At 44.8% G+C, this 20,247-nt stretch overlaps 1 protein-coding gene across 1 annotated transcript in view; it reads left to right on the plus strand.

Moving 5' to 3' along the window:
- LOC8035246 (17-beta-hydroxysteroid dehydrogenase 13) overlaps window positions 1-20,247 on the plus strand; it is a 225,123-nt gene that overhangs the window by 175,324 nt on the left and 29,552 nt on the right. The window contains exon 2 of the mRNA XM_029991898.4: window positions 17,508-17,747. Within this exon, the coding sequence (XP_029847758.1) occupies window positions 17,508-17,747 (240 nt within the window). The remainder of the gene's footprint in view (window positions 1-17,507; window positions 17,748-20,247) is intronic.

The following is a 20,247-nucleotide window of genomic DNA, read 5'->3' on the forward strand; positions in this document are numbered from 1 at the left end:
GGAAGTCCCGGATGAGAGGCCTGGCCGGTGTTGGGCGTCTGCAGTGCCCCAACTTCGTTCGCCCTTTTTTCTACGTTTCAAACTCCTAAACTTAATTAGAGTCATGGTCTTCGATGGCGACAGTCCCCCGGTCATCGGGACACCATTGCTGGGTGATAGGGTGCACGAATAGCGACAGAAAGCGTCGAATACTGTCCGAGGACCTATGTAGCTTGCATGGAATCCGGCAAGGCAAGTACGGCTGGAATGTTTTTAAGGTCCATTGCTTTCCGCATGACTGGAAATTATGAACCATTTATACATTTTTGCTTGCAATGGGCTTATTTCAACGCTTTTAGTTGTAATCAACAAGTTATACACGAAACGGGAACTTAACTTTGTAAACGCCCGGAGCTGCTGCTCTCGTCTTGCTCTGCTGTTTTTATCTTCGTGTCCCTGTTCTTATATTTCCTCGTGAATGAACAACGAAGACGCTCCAGATGTACTTTTATCGAACCACAGAAAGCCTCGAAGCAGCCACGAATTATCTTACTATGCCATGCCATGCCATGACTCAAACAAAGAAACGTGCACACTGGGCTCGAAAACGCAGATCGCAACACACGAGACGTTCCCTGTAGCGACTATCAAGCGCCTCAAAGCGCCTTAGTCAACGGAAACAACCCACTAGCGGCACTCCAAGGACGCTTTTGCCGGCTCCCTGGTATCGCGCAAAAGATCGCGATTAAAAAAAAAAAAAGAAGAAAAGAAACAGTAGAAATACGTTTTCAACAATTTCCAGCCTCACCCGGGGGCGGAAATGAGCCTTCAACTAAGTGTTGTAGATGATAAAATCGAGTCAGTCACCACTGCAAATTATCACTATTAAGATAAATTCAGTTACAAAATTTTACAAGCTGAAACAGCAGTTATCATGAGAAAACTCGCACGCACATTGCGAGCGTACCCCATGTTCATCGGCGGTACAGCGTTTGGTGCGCGCTCCATTCACGAAATGTTCCGAGCGAAGTCGAGAGGATGGCGTTGAGGAAACGCTTTTTCGGTTTACGGACGCAATCCACTGCCGCCGGAGACAGGGCTCATGTGGAAAGCGATGGAGCTCAAAGACATTGCAGCCGCTCTCGCCTTGCCAGATTCCTTGCAAGCTACACATGTCCTCGGACAGTATTCTATGTTTTCTGTTTTTATTCGTGCACCCTATGACCCAGCAATGGTGTCCCGATGACCGGGGGACTCTTGCCATCGAAGCCTCTGGCTCTAACTGAGTTTGCGAGTTTAAAACTGAAAAGAAAGCGCGACCGAGGTTAGGGCACAGCAGACACCCAACACCGGCGAAGCCTCTCATACGGGACTTTCACTCTTTCTACACAATCAGAAAGGGGGAAAGCGCCGGTAGCCCTTTCCCCTTTTCTCTCTTGCCCTCTTTCAGTAAAACGGTCTATATAAGCCTGAAATGAGGGTCGGATGTCAACTAGTGGCAGGATTATTGTATCGGGGTTTTCGCTAATGGCCGATATATGTCTTGTTTTATTTTTCATCTCCGTTAATATATCTTAGCGTCTGCAAAACTAGCACCAAAAAAAAAAAAAAAAGAAAGATTATGTTTACCTGCGATGCCCTTCTTTTACGCCTCCCCAAGAAAAATGTGCTTGATTACAGCTGTTATTGGTCATCGCGGGCTTCAATTAATTGCTGCACTCCCGACCAAAAAAGGAAAAAAAAGGCCAGTATACGCTCGTATTCGATTGTGCTTAGCTGCGCGGCGGATAAAACGTAATTTAAATTGCACTCGTTCCGATGTAGAATGCTGAGCAAGCAGACTTTTTTATTTTTTTGCCTCGCCGATGCACATTCTAATGCTTCTCTGTTTACGTGTGCATTTGTTAAGGACTCCTCTTTCTTTCCCGGATTACGAAGCGCCTTTTTGCTCACCCTTAAAGACGTTAAAGAGGACGCGTAATTGCAAAAGCGATTGTCGTGTATGCGTACTTTGAAAACACAGGAGCACACACACTTAATTTCGCCTTCGCAATTAAGTCCCGAAGTAATACATTCCATGCGTAGGAAATAAGTGGTGCCTCCTTTCAATGATTAACTGGAATCCCTCCAACTATGCGAAAAAGGCTAATCCTTTCGACCGCGCTCAACTAGGAGTACTAATTATGCTCATGGTAATGCCAGTATCGACTCAAACAAGCCTGCCAAAGTCTGGACTGGGTATCCAACCAACGTGGGTCATTTTGAGCGTCCGTCCGCGTCAGCTGGGAAGTTTATCAGCTTCTGAAAGTTACGGCATGTTGCTGCTTACCAAGGTGCTTTAGGCGAGCTAGCCTAGGCTACGGGAAACCCGCTTTCGCTTTTCTGGCACTCGCAAACTCAATTCCTGCTCGACTAAAGCGTGTTTTCTTTTCTTTTTTTTTTTTTTATTGACTTTGGTTAGCTCTGAAGTTCGACGCCGCGGTCTTCCGATGATGGACGATACTGTTCCGATAATGCAGTAAGACGCGCGAAACGTGTTTCTTGAAATGTGGCTCTTATTGATACCTAAGACTTCAAACCAGTAAAAAGTTTCATTTAATGAATAAAAAGTATCAAAAGTAACGTGCGTTCCCTTTATTTGTAGCGGTAACGTGTTCCTTTTATTTTCAAATTATGAGTAGCGTTTATTTCGTTACATATTTTCCTTCACTTTCAATTTACAACGTGTGACATGTGGGCGATAATATCGGCGACTGTTTCTTGGTTATCTGTTCCTGTTCGGGCCATTATTCATTGTATAATGTTTTTTTTTTTTTTTTTTTTTTTTTGTGATTCAACCGGAAAACAACTTCCGTTTTCTTTTTTTTTTTTTTTGTGTGTGTGCGCTTTCCTTTTTTTTTTTTTTTTGTGCGGTGAATCGGCCCGGCTTGTGCACTGTGTTTTTGGTCTTTCCTGATTCATTTTATGTACATGAACATCGGGTGACCATATTTTACGCGACTGTAGCCCCCCTTTCCCCTTCGATAATGCCTCTGGCGTTGCGGGGTGACCTGCAACAAATAAATAACTACAACACTGCCAGAGAGCCAAAAAGACTAAGTAAAGAGCTAAATTAGGCGCAAGAGTCGACAGAAGGTAAAATATGCTTACGCCTGCGAACAAGACACCCTACATTTGTTAAAGTGATGTGTAACTTATACCCGTGCCACACGGGCACCTGGAATGTCACTTACAACGAATGACATTTGTGTGCTCGGCGAGTCAACTCGCAATCTATCGCGCGTGGAATGCGCTACGCCCGGAGTGTCGCGCGCTGATTGGCCGTCCGCTCAAATGTCATTGCTGTAAATGGTATTCGAGTTGCCCATGTGGCACGGGTACGACCTGATGCGCCATGCGTGATTTAGAATCAGCGCGCGCCCCGCGGTGACGGAACGCGGTAACGGTTTACTAAAAGTCCCTAATGTGGGCACTGAATCCCCGCGCAGTACCTAGGCCGTTCCAAAAAAATAAAAGCCGTTTACAACTCCCGTAACGCCGAATTAGAGCGCAGCTCTTGAGGAGGAGGAGGGAAGGGCACTGAGGGTCACGTGTTCTCGGGGGGGGGGGGGGGTGGGGGGGTCACGTGACCTCGGGGGGTTACGTCACCCCCAGAGAAATTTTTTCGCTAGATTTAGCGGAGAAATTTTTCCGCTAGATTTAGCGGGGAAATTTTTCCATTAGATTTAGGGGTGAAATTTTTCCACTAGATTTAGCGGGGAAATTTTTCCGCTAGATTTAGCGGGGAAATGTTTTCGCTAGATTTAGTGGGGAACTTTTTCCGATAGATTTAGCGTGAAAATTTACCCATAATGCACCACGCGGTTACGCCGACGCCGACGCCGCTGAAGCCGGAAACGGGCGCCTAAGAGCTGCGCTCTAAAATCGTTCATGTAAGCATGCCCAGTTTCTTCGCTCGTGCGGCTTGTTCGTAAACACATACTCTCGTCTATATAAACGCTCGGTATATTCGTCAATGATTGATCGGCGAGCAACGCGCAAACCAAACTTGGATCAGCGATGGACTTCGTGCCTCGGTGAACGTGATCAACTGAGGTCCCGACGGAGGTGAAAGGAGGGGAGTTCATTTTGAAGAAAGATGGCGGCCTCTTATTTCTCTTTCTTTCTTTCTTTGTTTCTCTCACGTCTTTCCCAGTAATAAATACTGCAGGGTCACTGCTTCCGAATTCCAGGACCCCTCCCACTCCTGATTCGCCTCTAAATTATGGCCGCGGAGTCCATCTTCGGGCGTGGAACTTGGTCCCAAATTGTCCTCGCGAACAAAGTGTCCCGGAAATAAGTAAAATCGGTGGCACAAAAGGTGGACTTCTCTGAGTGTTTTTCCGCTTTCTCGTTGATATCCATGCTGCTTTTTTTTTTGTTTTTTTTTTTTCAGATATTCTTTTTACGATTTTTTTTTTTACTGCTGTCGTCAGTCAGTTCGTGTTTTGAAAGGCGACCATCAATTCGCCTCGATGAGCCGCGACCTCTCTGCTGTATGGGGGCTGGTGAAAAAGCCTACGGCTATAGACGATGGAGGCTCGTGTTTAGAACAGACTTCTCTTACAAAAATTATCGATGAGTTACAATTAAGTTTCTAATGTATTCGTATAAAACACATTAGAAATTCAATTGAAACTCATTGATTTTTTTTTTTTGTAAAAGGTGCATAACGCGTTATTTGTAACGCGTAACTTGTACATAGTTGCCTCTTTATCTGACGAAGTTACAGCCTGGTTACTTTTTTTTTTGATGAGGAACGAGTAACGTATTTTTGTTACTTTTTGATAAAGTAACGAGAAACGGTATTCAGTAACTTCTGGAAGGGAACGTCTGCAACACAGGTATGCCCACCTTTAGTTCTCAGCCCAGCTTGCGACTGATATTTGCGCGAAGAGAAAAGGCTAGCCAGACCATAAACAGATGTGCACAAGATACGTCAGTGTGGCCAAGGTTCTCCACTCATAGACGGGAATCCTGTCGTATATAATAAACATGTTCTCTCTCTCTCTCCCCCGAACAAGCGCGTTAAAAAGCGAGGAATTATTAATGACGACAAATATCGGAAGCGGCTTCCGCTTCAAAAAAACGACAGAATTAAGGTAACGAGAAAATAGCGCGTTCCTTTCGAGCTGACGTAACGCGTTTCTTTTAAATCGCTGTAACGAGTAACGTACAGTACTCCGTTACTTTTTGAGTGAGTAACGAGTGAGGATATTTAGTTGCTTTATTTTAGTAACGTGTGCATGTCTATAGCTTCGAGGAGGTCGGGTTGCGGCAGCCCCCTGCGTGACGTTCGGGGCAGTATATGACTCTCGCCGTTCTTGTGGAATGGAAAACATCGATTCCCTTGCCTTCCGGTGAGTGGGAGTCGCGCCAGCCAAGAATAATTAAAGATCCACCCTGTCTGGAAAAAAAAAATAATAGCCGATAGCAAAGTGCCGTTGTAGCACTGTCAATGCCACGAGTTTCTGCCGGGAGACGCGCTTTCAGGCGTCCCGGAACAAAAAAGAAACAGAAAGCGGTCGCAGCAAAATGGTCAAATATATGTTTGTTCAGGAACGCTTTTGTTCACGATGCGGGAACGCGACGCTCATGTCCAACCACTTCGCCGGGACATGTCACAGCTATCATTGTGGCTCTACTGTGGATTAAGGACTGCTAATTTTTGTTCGTTTTGTTTAACAAGTCTTCTCCAAATTCCTCATTGTTTATTTACTTCTAGATTCTAGTCCAGCAATGACCCATAAAGGTTTAACTTGAACTTTATGTGTGTGTGTTTTTTTTTATTAATTGACACAAACAAGTGTCCACGACAATAAAGGGGTAGGGGATGATGATGTATGAAATAAAATGTAGAAGGACTCTTAAGGCTTCGCCTTTAAAAGTGTAACAGGATAGCTAAACATACAAACCCCCACTCGTTCCCAAGCCTTGGAAACGTGCCTGCGTGGCCTCAATACAAATAAATAAATAAAGAACTGTCTGCGTGGTTTAGTCGGTAGCGTGTCTGACTCGCAACCGGGGGTCGTGGGTTCCAATCCCGCCTAAAGTTCTTCCACTTTTTTTAAAGCAAATGAATTACTTTATAAAGTTAAATCATTTCAGACATGCGGCGACCTTTAATCCGCATTACATGTTACGTTTTATTCACTTTCCTTCCACGCGTGACGTTCACGTGAGCGTTGAAGGTTGTTTTGAAATTCCCGCGCGAGGTCATGTGGCTGTGACGTCAAGACTCTATCGACCAATCAGGATTTTTCCCGTCCCACAGTCGCCGGCGCCGGCTTTTCTGCGACACGAGCTCCTTGTTATGAACTAATGCCTACGCAAAACGTTATCCTGCGTCAATAAAACATCTCAGATATTGTAAAAAAAATAAAAAAAAAAAGCTTGAGGTACATTTAAGCACTTCTTATAAGTTGTGAATGCGAAAGCAAGCGTGCCGTTCTTCTGTTCCCGTGTTTCGTTTGGGGCGTATTTGCGTCGGCCGTGCGACCGCTCTCCCGGCGCGGACACGCAGCGCCATGGGGCGGCGGTCGTTGAAACTAACGCGCGCAGCGGCCAATGGGAGCCTCGTCGACGCGCGCCAGTCAATGAGACCGAAGGCGAAATCCATCAGCTTTACTCCGCTCCCTTGGGATCGGGAAAACTAGGTGCCATTGTCAAGGCTTTTCGCGTGGTTTCATAGCTGGGAGCTGCCTTCACTTAGGATTTAAGGTGCCGTTTGGCGCGGCCTCAAAGCTGATGACGTCGGTTCATTCCATAAAACAATTAACTCTTTCGCATTAAAAAAAAACAAAAAAACTATACGCTCATGTTTGCTGCCGTCGCCTTAAATAAAATAACTTCGTTTCATTTTTCTCGGCCTGCTCACACATCCAGCTAAAGTTTCAAATTTTGCTCCATTACAGCAAGAATTTTTAGAAATACAAATCCGGGTAGCTTACAGGATTCCCCTCGCAATCAGTTCGTTGTAAACCATATATCTCTCCAGTCTAAATTTCATGCTGAGACAGCCGCTGCCGCGTTCTTCCCCTCCACTTTCCTGAAGGCCGGTAGGAGGTCCTAGAATACTCCTTTCTTCAATTTTTTGTATAACAGACACATACACACACACGTTCTTTTCCTCCCGTCTAGAATCCTCACTCCCCCTCTCATCCCCCATCAAATATATATATATATATATATATATATATATATATATATATATATATATATATATATATATATTCTTTTTTAGGGGATAAGATGGGGGAGGGAGGATTCTAGGCGGGCGGTTAAGAATAGGAGCCATGCTAAGAGCACGTGCCGTCGCTTGGCGCTGTCGACGGCCATGATATATGCTTCCGTCTAAAAACAGTTCCTCGTGTTCCCCAGCGTCATCGCTCATCTTCATTTGCATGCTGTATTCGAGGCGTGAGGACGAATCGTCGCGCTCCTCGGCGCTTCGCTCGGTATTGCCTCGCAGGATTTCGACTCGCACGCACATGTATGTGGTATGGTTTCCGTACGTCTTCGCTGTAAAAGTTAAAAAAAGAAAAAGGGAAGAAGCGCGAAAATTGAACGCGAAGAAATGCAGATGGAGAGGTGCGAGACAATTGGAGCGGAGATGGAAGAACCAACCCCGTCGGGATGACGCGCTCCTCGTCGTCGTAAGCGTTCTTTTTAAACGGGAGAAATAAATAAAAAGGTTTAAACATATGTACATGGTATAGGTGAAGGGGACTGTTTTTTGTTTTTATTATAGTTCTATTTTGTCCCCTTCTTTTTTTACGATGTAGAGGTAGGAGATTGGGAAATTGGGAAAGCGCAACTTCACTTGTGCTGTGAATTGCCTTTGTTTAAAAAAAAGTGTACAGCTGCATATCTTTATGTTGAATAATTTGCGATGATAAAAGCTCTCCTAAAACAAAACAAACGACGTCTGCATTTTTTTTTCTATGTTTACGGTGTCTTGTCGCGATATGTTTATGAAAAATGCAATGTCCGTTATGATGGCGTAGGTATCTCAATGCAGATTTTTACGTCGACAATTGGGGGTGTCGGTTTGCGCGTGTACGAAACCGACACCCCCACTGTTTATGTTCAGTACGCTAACAAACTTGCGGGTTGCAAAAATAAAATATTTTTCTACGTTTTCTTTTAGATTTATTTATAGTTTTGTAATATGTCCAATTCCCAAGCCCAACCAATCCGCAAACTTGCAACAGCAAAAAAAAAAAGCTAGTAGTTATAAACAAATATTTATGCCAATTTCACATCCATAATTGATCGATTAACCTACCGATTAATCGATTAATGCCTCAATCGCGATTAATTTTTTAACCGGTTAATTGGTAAAGTTTTTACAAACCAAAAGAAAGGAAAAATTGCACGCTTTCAGCACGCAGACGGGGACGAGTACACCTGTATATAGGGCTAATTTAGGTCTAAATTTTGCCTAAAGTAAACTGCAGGGGCAAGATTTGTCACTCCTTACAAGTGCAGAAGGTTACACGTGTCCCGACCGCTTCAATGACGGGAGAGTTTCCGTTTAGCGCAGCACAGACTATTGTGAGCAATCAAAGAAAGGTCCCTCTTGCCGGAGAATATCAACGAACCTCTTTGCCTGTGCAACTGCAGTACATTATCTGGGAGTGCGATCGTCTCTGAGTGGTTCTTAACTACACAGCGAGGTTGATTCATGATCAAAATTGTATATTGCCCTGTTCATCACATATTTAGGAAAGGCAAAACAAGATATTTTTTATGTTATTAAGCTTGAAAATAGAGGAGATCAATTAATCTATTAAAGAGTGTCGATTCATCGGGTTAAAACCTTTAATCGACGCCCAGCCCTAATATCTAATATATTTGTGAAATTGTTTTTTTTTTTTTTTTTGTTTCGCATAAGTGAGCAGCGCTGAACCCAGGTCAATCGCTCTAAAAGTCGAACTTAAAGTAAGACAATTGTGAAGCTGGAGTATAATTTTATTTGCCAGCCGACTCGCCTAATCTGCCATCTTTAGATCGGAACAAAATAAACGAACATACTCAAAACATTGTATCATAGTATCCTTCGATGGTCCACAATTTTTCTTATCAGTTCGCGCTCTAAAATATCATTAACACTCGAAGGAGCCAAAAAAAAAAAGGATATCAAAGCACGGAGACTAAAACCAACGCCAATAATCAATTAAAAACGCAGCCGTTGTCAGTCCTTCTTTCCCCATTTTATGTATTTCCAATTCCAGGATGGAGGGAAAGCGCTACTTTGAAATTCTACACGAAGTCGGTTCACACTAAGCAGGGATCGAAAACACCCGACAGTCATTTAATATTTATTTTGTCAATTTTCCTTTCGCGAAGTATGTGAGCGAAGAACAAAAATTGTTGTTTCAAAGACTGCCCCTTTTTTATATACACTTTACTGAGACGGGCAACATAATAAAAAAAAAGGAGGATAGAGCGAAGTAGGACGAAGCGTTAGTGGGAGTCCGTCTCAATCTATCCTCAACGCTCATCACTCTTTCTTTGGTTACTAATGTCACTTATTCTTCGCTCTCTCTCTCTCTCTCTCTGTCTGTCTTTCTCTCTTTCTTTCTTATTTACAAACGCACTCACACGAACACACAAATGCACCCACACATAGGCACGCACGCACACGTACAATATTACATTATCCGGGGTGCACGTGTGTTCGTTTAGGCCGGAACCGAGAACGACGCTGATGAGGACACCTGAGAATAACCGTTTTCATCCCTGCCGCTGACCGAACGTTGTTTGTAATCGGATAAAAGGGGATCTGATTCCTGCGTCGATCTTGTCATTATCTGTTCCGTCCTCTGAAAGGCAACGACGACGGGAGCGTCTCGTTTCGCCCAAGATTTATTATCAATGTCTTATATGTGCCGCTCTGCGTCGTTAACTTCTCTCTCCATTACTCTCGGCTATACTCTCTCTCTCTCGATTATTCTCGGCTATACTCTCGCAACCCCCGGTTTTCGGTCCGTGTCGTGAGCGATGACTCGTATACGCGGTAGCCCTTGGAAGTGCTCTCAAAATGAAGAGATAATCATCGCGGACATAAGATGAATGTTCTCTTCGCGACGTTCCCGTCAGTGCATTCGGCGAGTCCTTAGTTCAACGCGGGGCTTTTGAGGAGTATCGAACGGGGAAAATATTGAATCAGGTCGAGATTGGTACAGAGTTGACGCGGCAACAGCTGTTTTGTTTATTATTGTATAAACTCAACGCCTTCGTATTTTTTTTTTTTTACTCCACCAAAAACTACCTTATTCCTGGATGCAGTATCGTGCGATACGTAAATTATAAACAACTTCAGCAGTGAGACAGAGAAGAGTCATCATCGTGGCGAGCCAGAAAGGCAACAGTGATATTGATTCGTTCTGATCTGACCCGTCGGTTACCCCTTTTAGTCGACCCAATCAACCAATCCTTCCATCAATACTGTATTTCACGTTCTAACTTATCAGATATTGGCGCGGGCTACCGGGAGCGAAAATTAAAAATGTTTGACCCAGACTCGCAGGGCACACATGACAAGTAATCAAATTACCTGTAATCGATGACTTGTTTTCTATTGACTTGTACAGGACTGGCTTGTCCTGAACAAGGCCTCTGCAGCCTTTACAATTGGTAGACGGCGACCAGCCAACACCAAACAAGAAATGAAATTTCGTATCGACAGTATGTTTGTGATACTAAACAGCGCACCCTCTTATTTTCACACGAGCCTTCGAGATTAACCATGCTACGCGTGTGTATAATCACCAGGAGGGATCGCACTTTCGTCCACGGGGTTCGCGGGTTCTCCCCGGAAAACAGAAACTTTACGCTGATCAGGTATATGTCAAAAGCTATGCGGAGCGCAAGTTGGTCTGCTATTTCTTGCTGAGGTCGTGATAACGTCAGAACGCAGAGCTCTGATTGGCTTTGATTGAAGGATAGTGGGTGGACCTCAGGGAAGCTTGCTTTGTGGTGCTGAAAGGACCTCAGAGGGAGGCCCTTTCAGGCTTGAGCCTTTATACTTTGTCTCATCCTACGATGGGCTAAAGGCCAAAGCCACGGGCCGCCAGGTCCAATCACGTTACACGCTAAACTATGGCATGCTTAACATTGATTAGGCACGGACGAATGATGTCCCGAATCAAAAAGTGCTTCATCATGACACTGCAAAAAGTCTGTATGTCGTAGCTTTCTTTGCGGTGTAAAATTGATGAGTCACTCAGTGCTATTCAATTCGAACCACTGTCCGCCCATACCCATTAGTGATCCTAGACGCAGGCACCGACACGTGCATCGAAGCGAAATACCACGCAATTTCCAAGTGGCTCGTGATTGGGTCTGGTGGCCCGCAGCTTTTACCATTAGTCCATCCTAGGGTGAGACGAAGTATAGTAACGTAAACTACATAATTATTAATTATACTTAGTGACTAATTAGTAAACTATAGTGACTGAAAGCTTAAGACGCTTGCTGTGCATGACCTCTTGTGCATCCCGGTACTTGCGTTTAGATTCCTGTTTCGTTGATCTTATCGACAGAGGCCGGCATCCCATTTCGCTGCACCGCGATAACGAGGTACTCGTGTGTCCAGTCATATCATGCGTTTTTTAAGTTATCAGTTAATCGTGCGTAGTTATTCGTGGGATCTCGGGGAGAACAATTATTTCCCAACTCGGGCGAATTGTGATTATTGGTTATTTTATTGCTCGGAGTCAACCGGAAGTTTTTTTGTTCTTTTTTTTAGATTCCAAAGCCGCGCCCCAAAATGTCATTCGTCGTATGATGTTCCTGCTTGAATAAACAGTTCTTGCGTTTATTTCGGGATAGTGATATAGTTGTAGACAGAGGCGAGAGGACGCTACATTGTTTAGCCGAATTTAATGTCATACTCCTGAGATATTTAACGATCGTCATCTATAGCATCGGACCAAGTTTGGATGAATGCACTTCATTGAAAACCACCGAAAATGTTAAGGCATTTTTTTTTTTTCTTTTTGTCTTGGATTTTTTTAGAGATTTTCCTTTTTTTAAATTAATTCTTATTTCTTTTTTTATTATTCACGCATCTGGCAGATTTGACAAGATTGGAAATTTGAACGGGGCGATAAGTACGCCCACTCTCAAAGTTCTAAAAAAAAAAACTAAAAAAAAAACGCGTATTACGTGATCAAACTTGTTCAAGTCGATCCTCGAAGAATCCACCCTCAATTTTGTGTTTCACCTGTATTCAAGCAGCGACATACATTCACACATTAAAAAATAAAAAATAAAAAAACATAACAGGCTCAAATTCAGAAGCTTCAGGCCTCGTAAAGTATGCAATTCGCGCGCCGAGTACTTTTTTTTTTCAGTTTTCGTAGATACAAGTTAGGAAGAAACGTAATCTTATTTTTTTCCTCTGCGGAACACGAAGCCAGCCAGGGCTGCCTGTAGCGTTAGGCTCAGCAGATCGTGTAAAAGACTCGCAACGATGGTTTAACGTCGTTCCTCGCATCCACCTACCTCGATCTAAGTCGCACCACGTAACGCGAAGTCCTCGAGACGTTAATGTCTTTTTAATACACCGCCTTCGGACGCAGGTTCAAGCCCGCCATTTTGCACCTTCGAGGCTGCTCTTCTCGAAAGGATCCATAATCGTATAGAGAAAGCTCCAAGAAACGTTATTTCTTTTCTTCGAGTGTGAACGCGATCGCTCCATGCAGGTAATATATAACACTCCGGTGATTTGGTACGCGCCTCCCGCGTTCCCCATTGCGAACGGACGTCCCCGCGGTCCCGACCGCGAACTAGTTTCAATCTGAAAAAGTCATTTGCGAGTTTGAATGGATAAATGCGGACCCCGAAAGTGGACGAGGGGTGTACCGAGAATTCCAATTAAAGTAACGCTCATAAGCCTCCTGGAAGTCATTATAGGTGCTGCAAAGAATCTAATCGATCTTTCTTTTTTTCTATTCTTTTTTTAGCTCTTCGCTCATTTCTTGAGATAGACAACGGAGAAAATACGAAGAAGCCTTAGCGGACACAATTCTTTTTTTTTTTTTTTCGCCGGTAGCGCGACCGTGCGAAATGTGTTCGGTTTTCTCTTTTTTTCTTTTTAAATTGCCGGTAGTTTGTACTTCCCAGATTTTTTTTTTTTTATGTTACATTATGGATTGAAAAGTATTGCGCGACCCGAGATATACGTCTTATTATACTATATAAATATTCTTATTTGGCACTTGCGTCAAATCGCTTTGAATAACATTCAATTTCCATTTCGATTACTCCGTGGCATGACGGATTCTGAAATCTCGTACCCTCACGAAGCAGTCATTTTAACGTTAGCTTTCATGCTTATTTGACTTTTTTTTTTTTAATACAGCAATCTTGGTTGGAAATTACGGCTTAGGCGGCTCCGCGTATCCTTCAAAGGATGGGAGTATTTTTTATTATTATTATTATCTTTATTTCAGAGCTTCGAAAACAAATTTACTTTCTGGCAGGTCGAGTTTCAGAACGATTTGTCTCTCGCACCATTGTATTTCCTTATAACTAACGTCGTTAAAAACAACTAACACTTATTTCATGGGTTTTGCACGGGGACTAGGAACGCCGTGAAAGTTGACCCTCGCATTTGACTCGTTAGATGTTTAATTTTTGTTGTTACTCGCTTCGCTCCATGTTGAATGGTTTTCTCGTCCTCGGAAATAAATTCTGTTGCGTACGCCGTTTATATCGTACATTTTGTATCAAGTACCCCTCTGTCTTCATCAAAATTATAATATTTTTAAAACTGTTTTTTTTTTACACACAGTTTGATTGGACGTAAAAATAGTCTATTGCGTCATACTGAAGAACCGGTAATATTTACAGCATATATTATCAAGTTATGAATATAGCGCTGCAAACGCCACAACCACATATAATTTACGAAGACGAAAAGGAAATCTATAGAAAAAAGTACAGACGACACGGGCTTTCAACTTGCAACAAAACATCAAAACGTGTCGTCTGCGTTATCTTCTATGTGCCTCTTTCGATTTCGTAATGTAAACACTAACACTCTCGACTATCCACCTCTAGTTTGTTACTGTCCGTAAAGTCGCTCAAAATAATTAATGTTGGTTAGAGAAGTTAACTTTGGGCAACCTTTGGATGAGATGATAAAGAGACTCTAAAAAATCAAAGCGCAGGAAACGTAAGGTATCGAAAATTTAGATTCGGCAACCCTCAACGACAAACGTTCGGGAACAGATCAGTTCACATTTCATACCAAATTATTCGTCCACAAGTCTGGTTGGTTTTCTGGTCTGTATACCATTGGGTGCGTAAAGTTTGTGCTCCAGAGCGTGGGAGTTCGGAGCTCCGTTCACTAAACCAAAGCCTCCTCTATACTCACAAAGCCTGGCAGTTCGACGACGAAGCCAGAGTGCCCGATCGCAAATTTGAAGCGCGAGGATTTGGTAGCACAGAGCATCAAAGAGTCCCTTCTCGGGGAACTTGAAGTTCCTGTATAGGCTCCCTACGGGAGCCAGAGTTGCGCATTTGTTTTCCCCGCGCCGCCACGCCGCTATTCGCCCAGATCCATCACGTGAGGAGCAAAGCATCCGTTGGCGTGCAAGAAAGCCACCTTTACGGTCGCTCCGCCGACGTTTCTCTTGCCCCGGCGTATGTTTCCCTGCTTTCCGCCTCCTTTTCCTCCTCTCCTGTTTGCCATGCACGGCGGCGCGCGCGGCGCCGCTATTCGCCAAATTTAGTCACGTGAGGAGCAAAGCATCCAGCTCGTGCGGGAAAGCCGGCGCTACGGCCACGCGCCGAGGCTGAATGCGCAACTCTGCTACCGTAGGTAGCTATACAGGAACTCTAGGGGAACTTGGTCGTCAGCGCACAGCTTTTGCAGCGGCGAGGACCCGAAACAAACTTGTTCGCTCGGGAGAAGTGTGTTTCTGCGTCTCGCTGCAGCGGGGCGCCAGTCACGTGACTCCCCTCTCATCCGTTGTCCGCCGCTCCACCTTTTTCCGTTTCGGCGGGTGCTTCTCGTGGCGATCTGCCAGGCTTTGTCAATAGATAGGAGCTTATTACTGAACAGACAGGAGCGCCGCCGGAGACACACTCGAGCGCGCTCTTTGTACACCGAGTATTAATCGGAGCCCGAGTGGCTTCTGCGTGATCCGTGACGTCACGTCCACAAACAAGACGGCTGTGCTGACAGAAACGCTGTCGAGACGAAGGGCGCAGTCGTACCGCTGTCCCTTTTCAGTTCGTGCATCTCGCCTGAAAACAAAGTCATCTATCGAACGCATCGGGCCGATAGAACAACGACAAAAATGTTGAGATGGGAAGACGGTCGGGCCGCTGCCCTTTTCAGAATGCTCCAATACTTCGATTGGAAAGTCGAAACATCAGTTAGCGTGGTAGAAAAGGTTTGTTCATGCATCTCGGCTGAAGACGAATTGAAGTGCTATCTATTGAACGGCGGTGTGCCGGTATATAGAACATGGACGGGTTCCGTCTCGCTCTACAAGATGGAACATCTGACAAGTTTGACAGTTTCCCGAGTCGATAAGCGAGTTCAGGAACGTTGTTTTGCATTTGAATCTGAGTTAGATGCATGGTCAATAAATAGGTCGGTCAAGGTAACTATCCAGATATGTGCTCGAAGCGAGTCTTCGAACCTTTCAGGAATAGTAAAACATTCGTAGATACTTCATAACGTCCCCGTCTGTTTTACCTTACACGCTGCCGCTTCACGCAGGCCTTAATTAATTTATCTTCGAAATAATTTCGGCTTCTGCCATCGGTGCCCACGAAATGCCGAGTTTGTCTTAACAGTGCGGTCGGAAGTGGCTCGTGCGGCTCGACGGTAGTTTCGGCGTGTCGTGCTCCTGTACTCTACGCTCCGTTTAGTTGCTGCGATCGGAGAATGAAACTCGGAGCGTCGGAGTAGGAGTAAAGGAGCGCGTGCTTAACGCGCCCATTGCTAACACGCTGCTCTCAGGCACGGTTTTTCTTTTCCAATCGGACTCGCTCTGTATTTCTCCGAGGAGTCGTTAAACCTCTGGGGCCATTCGAGATTATATGACTCATTAACGTAAACGAGCGCTGTGGATGCCTCCCTCGTGGTTCAGCTTCACTGCACTGTAGTTCACATCTTAACGTATGTGAATTTCTCTAATTTCTCTTTTTTAGGTAAAATAAGAGGGGGAGGGGGGAGTTCTGCTGTCTTGCTGAAGTTGGTTCCTGAATAAATGACAAATGTGAAATATCGCCGAAACTTTCTTTTTACTTTTCAATCTTACTTTTTTTCTTATTTTTAGTCAAGTTAATTCGTAATCTCCCCATTCGCTCCATTTAAAATTATGTTCATGGCCGAAATTCTGATACTATTCCGGCTTCAGAATAATTTCCGAAGAACGGTCCCTAAAGACGTTCCCTCTCATCTGGTAGGATTGTATCTTTTGATGACACGTTTGTTTTTCTACGTGTTTTTTGTCGTCCTTTGTTTTTAAATCTAATATCGGAGATTTCGTCTTTATACATGCTTGTGTTATTGTCCCCCATCCCTTGTCTAACTTCAGCTGACATTCAGCAGATATGTTGATAGAACTTCTTTAAGAATAGATAGTAGTATCGTTAACAGTACCGTCATGCCGGAACCGGGCCGGGAATGCACAGCAAGTAAACCGCGGCTCATCGTTAGTATACACATCGTTAGTATATTTTATTCAAGCAGCAAAGCCTAAAGTGACGGTTGGCTAAAACGTTCCCTTTGCGACAAGTATACCTTCCTTGTCCGATTCCGTCGTGACGGTAACGGCAGTGGTATTACGGTAACGCTATGCATTAGGGTGTTGTAGTAGATTAGAGACATTTAGTATAGATCGCTCCAATTACTACGATGACGATACCCTGTATTCCGCCGCCGCCTTTGAATATGCATTGTATCGTTTTCAGGTTTCGTTACTTATCGGGGATATCGGAGGTACCGGAACGATCTACTAAAACTCTTTATTGTTCCGATACCTCCGATAATGGTGCCCGTTAAAGACACGCTGATTGAGCAAAGGCTTCGTCGGAGTATCGAGTACCGTTATCGGAGGTATCGGAACGATCTTCCTAATCTAAAACTTTTTATTTTAATAGTGTGTTTTCGTAAACCTTTCCGATACGCTTTCAAACGATGACGCCTCTACTGCGCATGCAGGCCGCTAGCCTCGTTTGACACTGAACAGAGGTGCTTCTTCGTGGTTACCAAACTCGACGTGCATGATCCCAGCGCCACCCAGTTGGGTAAAAAGACTTCACAAATACGTCATGTTCTTAACTGTCTTTCATATCATCTCGTAGTTTACGTCTATATATGTTAAGTGTAACTTTGCAGCGCAGTATACATCAGAATGACAAACCAATTAGCCCAAATCCAATCATTGTTAGACTTTACAACGTTCGCCATCACATAAACATTTCTGTTTTGGGTTTCTGTCTGTATCTGCCCACAGGAGAACAACGACAGCGTGTGCGAGGAACTGCGGCAGCTGGGCCACACGGCGCACGCGTTCCAGTGTGACGTCACGTCGGAGGAGCAAGTCGAGGCCGTGGGCAACCGCGTGCTCGGCGCCGTGGGCCGAGTGGACGTGCTGGTGAACAACGCCGGCGTGGCCATGAGCAAGGGCCTGCTCGCCCTCAAGCACAGCCAGATTAGACGTACCTTCGAAGTGAACACGCTGTCCCAGTTTTGGGTGAGTGGCGGCGACAAGCGATGCCACCTATAGAAGACACAGCCTTCGTCTTTACTCCCCCCCCCCCCCCCCCACACACACACACACACTATGGTGCCTGGAACGCGTCTCCGACTGATGTGTTTAACGCGTCCAAAAAAGTCGTCCCTCGATTTCCTCGTGATGACGTCGTAGAAGTGTTACGCTGTCGCCTGCCGCGATCCTTGTGGCGTCACAGCAATGGTGGCGGGTGTGGCAGACGCCTGTTCTGCTGCAGGTCGCTCTCTGGCCTGACAGTCCGCGGAAGCTTCGGCAGCTAGGAGTTGGGACTCCGCGACGACAGCGACACTCGCGTCTGCTCCTGCTTTTTACCGGAACTTCCGCGACCAACAACCAGGATCGATTTAAAAGGTTAAAAAGCGCAACACAACAAGGACAATGAAGACACGAAGACGACAGGACGGGCGCTAACTCACAACTGATTTTATTAGAAACAACACTGTCACTTTTATACACAAGATCGTATGCCAAACCCACACTGCAACCAATCACCACTCTCACAAGCAGCTATCTAGAAACATTACTTCTTTCTGAAGCAAAAAGAGAGAAGGCGTGCTAACGCATTTGTCATCTTTCTTTTTGATATAAAACGCCTCTATAATCTCTCTCTCAGTCTTATCTTTTAAATTCTTTAAAAACTTTGTTTCAGCCAAAAGAGGCTTACAGTCAGCACATCGCCTGCAATGGTCTGCCAGGTGTCCCCCCGCGTTGTTCTGCACAGAAAGATTATGCTCGCGTGCCCTATCGTTAAAACAGCGCCCGGTTTGTCCAATATAAACTTTTCCACATCTTAATGGAATTTCATAGACAACATTCGTCACACATTCAGTGTACTGTACAGCATGCTTTTTTGAACAAAGTGCTTTTTTCTGCCGTGTAAGCATCGAACAGATTTTCGAGAGCTTGCAAGGGGCTGAAAAAACAACATTTACATCGTATCTACTAGCTATCTTTTTAATGTTGCGAGACACTTTATGCCAATAAGGAATCACATGCACACGTCTTTTAACTTTATTTGTCTGGCCGCCCCCTTGTAAGTTAGTTCTTTTTATTTTTTGAAGTAGGCTCTCACAGCAGCTCGAAATTAAGTTAGGTGGGTACCCTACGTTTTTTAGCCTTTTTACTTGCTGAGCAAAGCTGATGTCCATCTGATGTTTGCAACTTTTTGAAAGAGCTGCCTGAAGACATGTTAACGCGATTCCTCTCTTGACCAGTTTGGAATGTGCACTTTTGTAAGAAACAAGGCTCTTCTTAGAACGCGGGCTATACCTCCAACAAACATGGTCGTTGGAAAACATGACCATAAGGTCCAAAAACCGAATGCAGTTCAGCACAGGCATTTCCCATGTAAACTTAAGTCCACCTGACGCTTTTTTAAAAGCTTTAACGATCCCCGCAACAACCTCATCCAAACCCAAATTTGTGTCTAAAATTACAAGATAATCGTCAACATATCTAAAGACTTTAACTACATGCAATTCAGGTAGACATTCCAAAATGCGTCTGTCCAATGACGCTAAAAATATGTTACATAAAACAGGGGCAACCGACGAGCCAATACAAACACCAGATTTATGTACAAAGAAACGCTCATTGTAACTGACGGCAGTGGACTGGAGGTAGAAGACCAACAACTCTAAGAAATGTTCGCTACTAACGCCCGCGACACTTTGAAAGTTTACCTCTCCCGACTCGTCTATCTTATCCCGAACAGCTCGGAGTAAGCCGTCGTGAGGTACAAAATAATAGAGGTCCTCAACATCTACAGAGAAAGCCGAGAGGGCATTTTTACACCTTTCTCTAAACACGTCAATCACTTCATCCGAGTTTCGTACAAGGAATGGGTCCCTCAAAGCCAAGGTTGCCAGGCTGCGCTGTAGATAACGGCTAACCATAAACTGCCACGTGTTCCTCTCAGACACAATGGCTCGGAAGGGACAATCAGGCTTATGCGTTTTCCCTGTGAAGAATACTTCCAAGAAATTACTTTCCGCTTTTTCGGCTGCTTTCCTTACACTTACGAACCAGGATCGCAACATATCTGACAGAATAAGTAAATCTCCGGCTTTTGTGACGTCACGTGTTTCCGTTTCGAGGCCACCTTCGATGCATGGGAGGATTGGGACGCTAAACACACCAGTCGGAGGCGCGTCCCATGGCACCGTATTCCCGAACGTCATCACTAGTGGATCTAGGCAGCGCCACCTATGCGGGGCGCAAGTTCGTCTGCTTCTTTTGCAGGCGTTGTGGTGACGTCAGAACGCCAAACTCTGATTGGCTCCGATTGAGCCAGTAGGAGTTCGGCGTTCTGACGTCACCGCAACCCCTGCAAACGGAGCAGACGAACTTGAGCTCCGCATAGCTCGCGTCAGCGTCGCCGCCAGCGCGTCTGGAAGCGTCTCACAACGAGCACGACCCGTTTGAGGCCGGTTGGAGATCCGTTAATGATGGCGCCATGCGC

The sequence above is a fragment of the Ixodes scapularis genome, unplaced genomic scaffold (genome assembly GCF_016920785.2).
Source record: "Ixodes scapularis isolate PalLabHiFi unplaced genomic scaffold, ASM1692078v2 PGA_scaffold2__306_contigs__length_199485367, whole genome shotgun sequence".
NCBI classification, from domain to species: domain Eukaryota; kingdom Metazoa; phylum Arthropoda; class Arachnida; order Ixodida; family Ixodidae; genus Ixodes; species Ixodes scapularis.